General features: G+C 54.1%; 2 protein-coding genes across 4 annotated transcripts; one reads left to right on the top strand and one right to left on the bottom strand.

The window, feature by feature from the left end:
• Positions 1–1230: 1230 nt before the first annotated feature.
• LOC109740234 (uncharacterized) lies at positions 1231–4374 on the top strand. 2 transcript variants are annotated; one of them, XM_020299271.4, is made up of 3 exons: positions 1231–1573; positions 2687–3002; positions 3093–4374. In XM_020299271.4, the coding sequence occupies exons 1-3, from the start codon at positions 1484–1486 to the stop codon at positions 4178–4180; spliced, it is 1494 nt and encodes a 497-aa protein (XP_020154860.1). In that variant the 5' UTR covers positions 1231–1483; the 3' UTR covers positions 4181–4374. The 2 variants fall into 2 exon arrangements, with proteins under 2 accessions (XP_020154860.1, XP_020154861.1); XM_020299272.4 differs by having other exon boundaries at positions 1234–1573; positions 2693–3002.
• A 109-nt stretch (positions 4375–4483) lies between these two features.
• LOC109740233 (protein kinase STUNTED) lies at positions 4484–8368 on the bottom strand. 2 transcript variants are annotated; one of them, XM_020299270.4, is made up of 10 exons: positions 7566–8368; positions 7374–7459; positions 7153–7271; positions 6903–7018; positions 6069–6797; positions 5823–5983; positions 5649–5728; positions 5354–5507; positions 5034–5183; positions 4484–4934 (listed from the first exon to the last, which is right to left on the bottom strand). In XM_020299270.4, the coding sequence occupies exons 1-10, from the start codon at positions 7705–7707 to the stop codon at positions 4704–4706; spliced, it is 1968 nt and encodes a 655-aa protein (XP_020154859.1). In that variant the 5' UTR covers positions 7708–8368; the 3' UTR covers positions 4484–4703. The 2 variants fall into 2 exon arrangements, with proteins under 2 accessions (XP_020154859.1, XP_020154858.1); XM_020299269.4 differs by having other exon boundaries at positions 7374–7462; positions 7566–8228.
• Positions 8369–9382: the final 1014 nt, after the last annotated feature.

The raw sequence follows: 9382 nt of genomic DNA, 5'->3' as shown, positions 1-9382 counted from the left end.
TCACGAGCTACCATGAAAACAAAAACTAATATACTTGTGCTCATTTCACTCTTAAGCCGGAAGTGCCAGCTATTCATAAGTGAGACAATAGAACGGAAGTATACACAACAAAACATAAGTAGAAACTATCAGATTCACTGCCTCGAGACCTTACTCATTCCCATGACCCTTGTGTCCTACCCATCTTGAGAATGCTATCACATATAATTATGGCTTAAGATACAAGTAGCATGTGTTTGAAAGGTTTTGGTAGCCTATACAAGAGAAAAAGGTGTCGATTTGATCACAGTTCATGTAACTTCGACGAAAATTGGGTAACATTTTCACAAAATTCAGCAAACAAAGTGCCATTTCGATCATAGTTCGTGTGAATTTAACAAAAGAATGGGTTGCATGATGCAATTTTTTGAAAAGCGGTGGAATTCATACAAGGCAACGAATTGAGTTAGTTTTTGTTGGACGACAAAATTCCGGGTCGTTGATTCAATCCGGTAAAACTCGACACGGTAGAACCTGAGCTGGAATTGCGAACATGGTAGGAGTAGATCCAATCCTGGGATTTCCCCCCACTATCATGCCACTACAATCTTCGTTCAGGCGCGAGATTAAACAAATCGGGAGCTGCCGCCTCACAAAAAACCAAACCGCAGCAGCCCTCCTCCCTCGGCATCCAAAATCCAAAATCTTCAGATCCACGCGAGCGGACTCCCCGCCGCCGCGCGTTCGGGGGTTTTCGCTGGCCATCGCAGAACGAACGGGACGGGGACACGGTCACGGAGCCGCGCGGGAAGAAGAAAAAAAAGAAGAAGGCAACGCGCCTCGCCTCCCACCGCACAGCCTCGCGCTGGGCTGGCAGCCACGCGAAAGCCGCGCCCCACGTGCCGGCCCGCTATCACCGCCTTCTAGGTCGGTTCCGCGCCGCGGCGGGCCCACCCCGCGAACACGTTTCGTGTGCAACGCGAACACGCCACCACCGCCCGCTCCCCGGCAGGTGGGCCGCCGCGCGGCCTAGCCAATCAGAGCGCGCCGCTTGCCGTGCCCCACACGCACCGCCTCGCGGCGCCCTCCACCCGCGCCCCTCGCTGCCATCGGGCCCCACGGGCTTTCGGTCCCGCCCGTCAGCGAGTCCGTGTAGAGGCCCGATTGGTAGGCGAGGCGGACCCGCCAGTTCCCCGCACGACTCGGGCACCGCCCCTCCGGCTATATATACCGCCCAACCCCCGGACCCTCGAAGAGGCTACCCTTTTCTTCCGTTCCCATCTCGCGTAGCCGCCGCTAAAATTTCCCCTCTCCTCCCCGTGAAACCCTAGCCGCCACACAAGAGCCAAATCCCTGCCGCCGAGACCCCCCAATCCGCTCCGTCGGATTTCTTCCCGCGAATCGAAGTTTCCGTCGATTCGCGGTCGATTAGGGCGGGGCCTCGCCGTCGCTCTCGTGATTCCGAGGGTTCGCGCGTCGCGCAGCGGGATTCACACCGGCCGCCATGTCGAGGTGCTTCCCCTACCCGCCGCCGGGCTACGTGCGAAACCCAGTGGCCGTGCCCCCCGTTCCCGTGGTGGAGACGACCGCTAAGGTTTGTTGAACCATCGGATTTACAACACGCACGTCCTCGGATCATGTGTTCTTGCCTGTTGGTTCTGATCAGATCTGTTGGGTGTGCGCGTGCGATTTGGGAATCGCATGCGAGGGGAGGCTAACCTTGCCGCCGATGCGTCGGTTAGATCGATTGCCTGTTTCTACTGACCTAACCTCGCGGCCCGATCTCGATCCTGCTAACCTCGATTGCGTGCGTAAATTGGAAATAACCTGAATGCAAACAAAACATGGTCTGTCAGATGCGCCTTCCAGTTTTATTGTTACAGGCCTACAGTATTTGGAGTATTGATTCTGTACCCAGATTGACGCCCATGATGTCTTGATTTGTCATTCGCATTGCTAGTTTTGAGACTAAAGTCTCTGTGAAAGATACTCCTTCCGGAGATCTCACTTGAAACGGCAAACATTGCAAATTCCTCCAGATTTAGCAATGATAAATCCATAATTTCCTGGCTTGCTAAAATTGTTAGCACATTGGGCTTTCTCTTGGATTTGGTTACTAGCACCTTTTATCCACAGATTAGTGTGCTCACTTTGTGGTGTCACTAATGTGTGGTTCCATTGGCGTTACTTGCCTTATCCTGTTTTCTATCTTGTTTTGGTTATCTTATGTAGTCTTGCAATCTTGACACATGCCATTTGAGTTGTCCATGTATTCTTGTCTAAAGTTTCCTTCGTGGTCTGATATTTTGCTGTCTCTGTTCTGGAATTTGCTGTCTTAAATTGACTTGACAATTGCTATGTTTTTTGTTTAACTGTTCTCTGCCTGGTAATGTGTCTTCTGGGTAGTATAGTTGTGCAAATTTTGATGTGCTCTAATTCTTTGATTCTATGTACTTGCATTGTATAAGGATTATGACTAACTGTGTAAAGAAGATACAGGGTATATATCAAGGGTACTGAATTATTATTTGTGGAAGATTCATGTATTAATTGCTAACTGTAACTTGTAGCACTTCTGTGTTAGTGCTGCATTATTTCTGTGTGTGCTTTTGTAAGTTTGAAACTTCATTACCATACTGCAATATGCTGCATTGCATTGCCATCGTCTGTTCTAAATCAGAACTGACGATTAATCTGGTGGCTGAAGCTCCAGAAAGAAAGGGAAAGGGCCGAAAAGAAAGAGAAAAGGAGGAATGACAAGAAATCTTCCCATCAGGGTGGTGGTGAGACAAAACAATCAAAACGCAGCCATAAGAAGAGAAAGCATGAAGATACGAGCAAAGCTGGCCCGGAGTCCAAAACTGCCTCCAAAGAACAGTTTGAGCAGTTGGAGAAGAGTGGACTCTCAGAAGAGTATGGGGCTCCTTCTTTCATTCAGACAGTACATGGATCACCAGAGAGCTCTCAGGACAGCAGTAAGCGAAGAAAGGTGGTACTCCCAGGCCCTAGTCAAAATAAGAATGGTGAGGCTTTCAGATCATATTTTTTGGTTTCTGTTGGTTTTAGTAAGCATTCTCTGCAAGAGTTGCTGACAATGAAGTTTGATTTTGCAGGGACAGTACTTCGCATTAAGATAAAAAGAGATCAGGAAACTCCGTCAGCCATGTCGGATGGTTCTAGGGTTCTTCAGCAACCACCTGTCCAACAAATGGCTACACCTTCATCCTTGTTGAGTATGCAGAATGCAGTTCAACCTCGCAGGGATGTTATGGTGAAGTCAGCTGCTGGTCTCCAGCAAAGCATCAAGAGGGGTACTCAATCTGTGCCAAAACAAATGGATGTAAAACCCCCTGCAACGATCTTGCAAAGAGTTCCTTCCATGACAAATATTGCTCCAAAGGTGGATCCCCCAACCTCAGCGAAGATCACGCAAAAGATAGATACCCCAACTTCAGCAAAGATCATGCAAAAGATAGATCCCCGGGTGCCTGTTAATGCTACACCTTCATCTGCCAAGGTGAAGGGAAGTGCTGATCCTTCGCCTACGCAGCTGACACGACGAGTTGTTCCTCCACCTGCCAAGGCGGCACAGAGAGTCGACATTCCTCCTGCCAAGGTTATTGACATTCCTCCTTCAAAGGCGTTGCAAAAGGTTGATCCTCTGGTGCCATCCAAGGTGATCCGTAGAGATGCTCCTCCACAGAGTTTGCCGGTGTTGCAGAAGGAAACAATAAAAGTTGCTTCTTCCCACCAGCCAGACAGGCAGCCGCAGCCTGTTCTGCACAAACCAAAGGTGCCTGTAGTCTCTCCCCGCATCAAACAGCAGCAGTCAAGCACCTTGCCGAAAGAAGAGCCTTGTTCCTCTGGCAGGAACACTGAAAAAGGCTCAGTACCAGAGGTTAAGCAGTCAAAGTCTGATCGTAAGAAGAGCCGCAAGGCAGAGAAGGAAGAGAATAAAGAGAGGAAGTTCCGAGATCTATTTGTTACCTGGAATCCACCTTCCTTGGAGATTGAGGAGACCTGGAATCTCGGCGACCAGGATTGGTTGCTTGGCGGTGCAAAGAAACCTGATGCTTACAACAGCAGCTGCAAGGCAAGTGATTGTTTGGCGCCCATGGAGCTGGAGTTTTCATGGCAACCAAGGGCTATTCATTTGCCTGACCTTGATGTCTATCAGTTGCCATATGTTGTTCCCTTTTAGGTTTGTGTAGGAAGACTGAGGTTAGATGAGAAGTAGAAGAGATGTTGGGAGATAGCTGTGCCGGTGTGGGAGATAGTGTTCCCCCACGGCAGTTTTCCAGCTTTGTTTCCTAGTTTTTCTTTTCCAGGACGATGGATTTGGCAACCTTCTGTAGTGTTGTTAATCTATTTGACTTACTTTTGGTTTCCAAGCAATTGATCTACGGACAACCTTGGACCTTGAGTTTTAAGGTTATTGTTACCCCTGAAATGAATACATCATTCAGATAGCACACCATGTAAATAAATCGAGATGAATCGTGGCTTTTGTGTCCGAATTACAGCATCAGGCACACTGAAAGGCATTCGTTCCATTTTTCACTTTGTTTTTTCTCTGTGGGTGGCATGTCTGTCGGCTATCATGTCCCTGGGTGCCTGAAATGTGGCACCTGCTTTGTTTATGTTATGTACATGAGTTTGTAACTCGAACAAAAGACAACCAAACTCATCCAGAAAGGAGAAGAAAATGTAAAAAGAACAAAAGGTCAATCGAAGCTGGAGGATCGGCTGCAGCGTTGTCTGAGGTACTCCTCGAGCGGGCTGAGGTTGGTGTGCTCGGTGCTGGAGATGGACTCGGCGTCCTCCACGTCCAGCAGCGCCAGGCCTAGGTGCGACCTCACGTTGGCCGCCGGGTAGGTCTCGTCGTCCACAACGCAGTCCGGCTCCGAGGCCGCCAGGCTCGTCGCGTCCTCTTCTCCCCGCAGTATGCTCAGTATCTGCCACCACACACAAGCAAGTGTTAACACTTCAAAAACTGCAGGACGTATTTTTCCTCTTCTTCTGAAGATGAACCTGCTACTGAGAGAGAGACGGACCTGCGATATCGGGGGCCTGAGGCGCGCCGATCGCCCCAGGCAGAGCGACGCCGCGACGGCCATCCGCCGCACCTCCACCTCGTCGTGCTTCAAGTCCAGGCTCGGGTCCAGCAGGTCGGAGATGTCGCCGCCGTTGAGGATCGGAGTCGCCTGTCACATACGTCAAACAGACCAACTGCGTCAGCCCAATCTCCCTCTCTCTCTACACGAGCATGATGATATGATAACAACGTTTCTTTTTTTGAGACAATGATATGGTAACAACGTAACACAGTGAGGTGGTTATGCGTGTGGGTTTAATCGGGATTGCGAGGGCTTACCCACATGACGAGACTCTGGTGGTGGCCCTTTGGTGAGCCGTCGCCGGTGATGGGCCTCCGCCCGGTGAGGAGCTCCAGCAGCACCACCCCGAACGCGTACACGTCCACCTTGTCCGTCACCTTCCCGTACATGAAGTACTCCGGCGCAAGGTACCTGCGCACACAAGGATTTTGATCGTCGTCACCCTAACACGGCGGTACTTCAGACTGAAAGAGACTCCGTGTTCCTGTACTCTGCAAATACTACAAGCCTGACCGTTCGTCCCACGCTAATACACACAAGAAGAACACGTACCCGAACGTGCCGACGACGTCGCTGTGCGTCAGGGACGACGGGCTGGACGGCGCCCAGATTGCGAGCCCGAAATCGGACAACTGCCACCATCGGTACACAGTTCAGAGTTCATGTCTGTCAGTAGAAAACACAGACAAACAAACTGCATCCCTGAATTTAAGAGTACAGTCCTACCTGGGGCTCGAAGTCCTCCGTGAGGAGGATGTTGGAGGACTTGACGTCGCGGTGGATCACCGGCCGCGAGCAGCCGGAGTGCACGTAGCTCAGAGCCTCGGCGACCCCGACCGCCGCCCGGTACCTCTTCTCCCACGGCAGCGCCGGCTTCGACCTCTTCCCTGCGAAATCACATGCCCACAGCCGTTGTAGACCACCGACGCAGCCAAAAATACAGCATTGTGTGTCGCGTGTGCGGTGCCGTACCGTGCAGGTTGTCCTCGAGGCTGCCGCGGGGGAGGTAGCGGTAGACGGAGATGAGGTTGGGGCCTTCGACGCAGACGCCCACGAGCGGCACGATGCGGCCGTGCTGCAGCTTGGTGATGATGTCCACCTCCCGGAGGAAGTCCTTGGACGCCTCCGCCGACGCGCGGCACAGCTTGATCGCCACCCGCTGCCCGCTCGCCAGGCCGCCCCGGTACACCCGGCTGTGCGCGCCCTTGCCCACCAGGTTGCCCGGGGAGAAGTGGTTGGTGGCGTCGTAGAGCTCCTCGTACCGGAACCACCGGCACCGGGACGGCGCGCCGCCCAGTGTCCGCCTCAGGTCGGCCGCCAGCCCCTCCTGCGCCGGCTCCGGGGACGCCGACGGCGAGGAGCGCCGCGGCAGGCTCATCACCCAGTGCACCACCGACTGCTTGCGCGTCGTCTCGTGGTCACCCTTGGCGGCCTGCGCTCCGGGAGGCGCGCGCCGGAGCAAAGGCCAGCCGAGCTTCTGCTCGGGCGCCGGCACGCGCACGACGACGGCCTTGGCGACGGCAGCGTCGTCGTCGTCGCAGGGCTTCTTGGGCTGCGGCGGCGCGGCGCACTGGCCGCAGCCCGCGGCGTCGAAGTCCATGGACCGCGCGCTCCGGCGGTTGGGGTTGGGGATGATCACCTTGGGCTCCATCCCGACGCTGGGGTGCAGCAGCGTGCGGAGCACCGGCTTGGGCTCTGCTCCTGGAGGAGGACGAACCAAGCCACCCAACGCTTTAATCCATCAATCACCCACTCACCAACCGAAATCAATTCGCAGCTAACATCGAGAGTCAGTACTCTACTGACCAAGTGGCGGCCGGGGGGCCTCCCTGACGAAGATGGCCTTGCCGCCCTGGATGGCGACGACGCTGGTCGTCGGCGGGAGCTTCCTGGCGCAGTACTTGGCGAGGCCGGTCGAGCCACTGATCGAGCACATCAGTAAAAGAATCGATTACTTTTGGTGCGGGCGTTAACTAATCGTGCAGAAAACAAACAGTTGGATCACGCCAAGATTGCTGCTGCTGCTGGGAGGTGAAAGGTGAGCATCGGCACTGACCCGAAGGAGTACTTCTTGTTGGCGCCAATCACCACCGCCATGGCCGCGCAGAGCTTTGCCTCCTTCACCAGCACCTTCTGGATCGAGCTCCCCGGCGTCACCCGCCCCACGAGGACGATCTGACGGACATGAAACCATACCATCAATACCAGCACATGAACGCAACCGCCAACGACATTAATGGCGGTGAAGGCCTCGTGCTTGCTTGCTTGCTTACGCACGTCTTTCTTGCTGCAGATGGCCTCGTACTCCGCCAGGTAGTCGTCCAGCGTCCTGATCAGCGTCAGCGCGTTCGTCTTGCACAGGTCTCCTTCGATTCAAGACAAACACGAGGAAATGCTACCATGAATCGAGCTGCAAGCAAGCAAAGGTTCTTGACGGATAGGAGATGGGATAAGGGGCAGGGTACCTACCGGATTTGCGGTAAATGTGGACGGCGACGACGCGGTCGCCGCTCCTGGCCGCCTGGTTGAGCGCCCACTGCAGCAGCTCCTTGCCGACGGCGTCCATGTGCAGCCCCACCAGTATGCACCGCCCGACGCCCTCCCCCGCCATGCTTCCCCCCACCAGTGGCAGCTCGAGAGAATCACCAGGAATCACACTTGTCCGCCATGGCGATCGATAGATAATACTCGCCGCAGCACGCAGTCGGCGGCTCAACCACTAACCGCCGTGGACCTCCCCTGTTGGCCGATACGAAGCCCGCTTACCGCAGCCAATGCAGCACCACTACGACCCGGAACCTCCCCCTCCGCTGGAATAGAAAATGGCGCGGCTGTCGTCGCAGGGGCGGCCTCCCGGAAAGCGAGCCCCGTCCCGCGCGCCGAAGCGAAGCCACCCGCCGGCTTTACAGCCGATGGATGATCTAACTCGAGCCGAAAGGGGGCGAGGGGGGTGAACCAACGGACCGGGGAGGAGGAAGATACAGTACAAGCGCAAGGAGCCAGAGGGAAGCGGCAAATATATCCTACCGCTAGGAGTTCAAGCGGGCGGAAGATGTGGCGGAGCGAAGGGGGGAAGGCGGGCAGCGAGCGGCAAGCGACAGAGGTAACTACCTAAAATCTGGTTGGGTTGTCAGGCCTCAGCCGTGGAGATGGTATATAAAATTTCACTCTACATGGCGCCGCGACACGCCGCCGGCCGTCACCATCGGCAGGCGGGGCGGGGGCGGGGGCGGGGGCGGGCTCCGCCCAACCACTCCAACCACGAATGCCGCAGGAAAGACACGAGGCCGCGCAGGGCAGGGGCTTGGGTTGAACGGCCCGAGACGGTCTTCGTCGCGGTCCGCGGCGGCGAGCGGGCTGGCTTTGCTAGGCTGCTGTCTTTTGTGGCGCCGGTAGGCCGACGGCTAGGAAACGGAGACGGCGACCGAGACACGCACTCACGCAGACGCAGGTGAAACGAACGAGAGCGAAGTGGAGGTGATGCAATGCTATGGGATGGATAGATTAGATAGATATGGTCAATTGGGAGAAAAGGATTGTATGTGTGCAGTAGGATCTGTGATGATGGGACGGAGAAAGGCGGTGGAGGAGATTGGAGGGGTAAAGGAAAAATGATGGAAGATGGTTAGGGGATTGACCGAGGGAGCTTCCATTGGCGATGATTTGTACACGAACTGGAAGGAAAAAGGGAGAAAAGGATCCACATGGCTACACGAGGAAAAGATGAGGAAAAGGGACATTGTTGTACTCTTTCGGAAAGAAAAAGGCATCTAACCAACAAGTAGTAGTATTTCTTGGGATTATTAGACTGTAACATCTGAATCGCATTTGGCACATGGATCATCTTTCCGCAGGCTGGGCGCCCAAATTTGTACGACGGGGTGATTCAGTAGGACTGTTCTACTACCGCTAGTAGTAAATAGTTACTGGCGTGCGGCCTCGTTGCAAAGATGCCAATGCTTGCAGATGCACTGGGATTAGCATTCTTGGTGCTGCCGTATCGCGCACTGCATTGCAAATTCAGTCACGCACGCAGGGTTGACCGGCGAAGGCATCACCCTTCGTACGGGTCGTTTTCGTTTAGTATTTTCTGTTCCTCTGGTTCAACATTTTAATAGTAAATTCTCGTCTGATCTATGGCCAGACGTGGACCGTTGGTAGTTCAGTATTAAATGTTGATTTTCAACCGCGATCGACATCCGTTCATGTTACGTCCATCCGTATTATTGCCACGTCAGAACATCTGCAGATACGGGACGGGAGGCGTGTTTCAGAGCACTCTACCC

Source organism: Aegilops tauschii, chromosome 4 (genome assembly GCF_002575655.3).
Source record: "Aegilops tauschii subsp. strangulata cultivar AL8/78 chromosome 4, Aet v6.0, whole genome shotgun sequence".
Classification (NCBI taxonomy): Eukaryota; Viridiplantae; Streptophyta; class Magnoliopsida; order Poales; family Poaceae; genus Aegilops; species Aegilops tauschii.
Note: the sequence above shows the minus strand (reverse complement) of the source record. Positions and strands in the feature narration are given on the sequence as shown.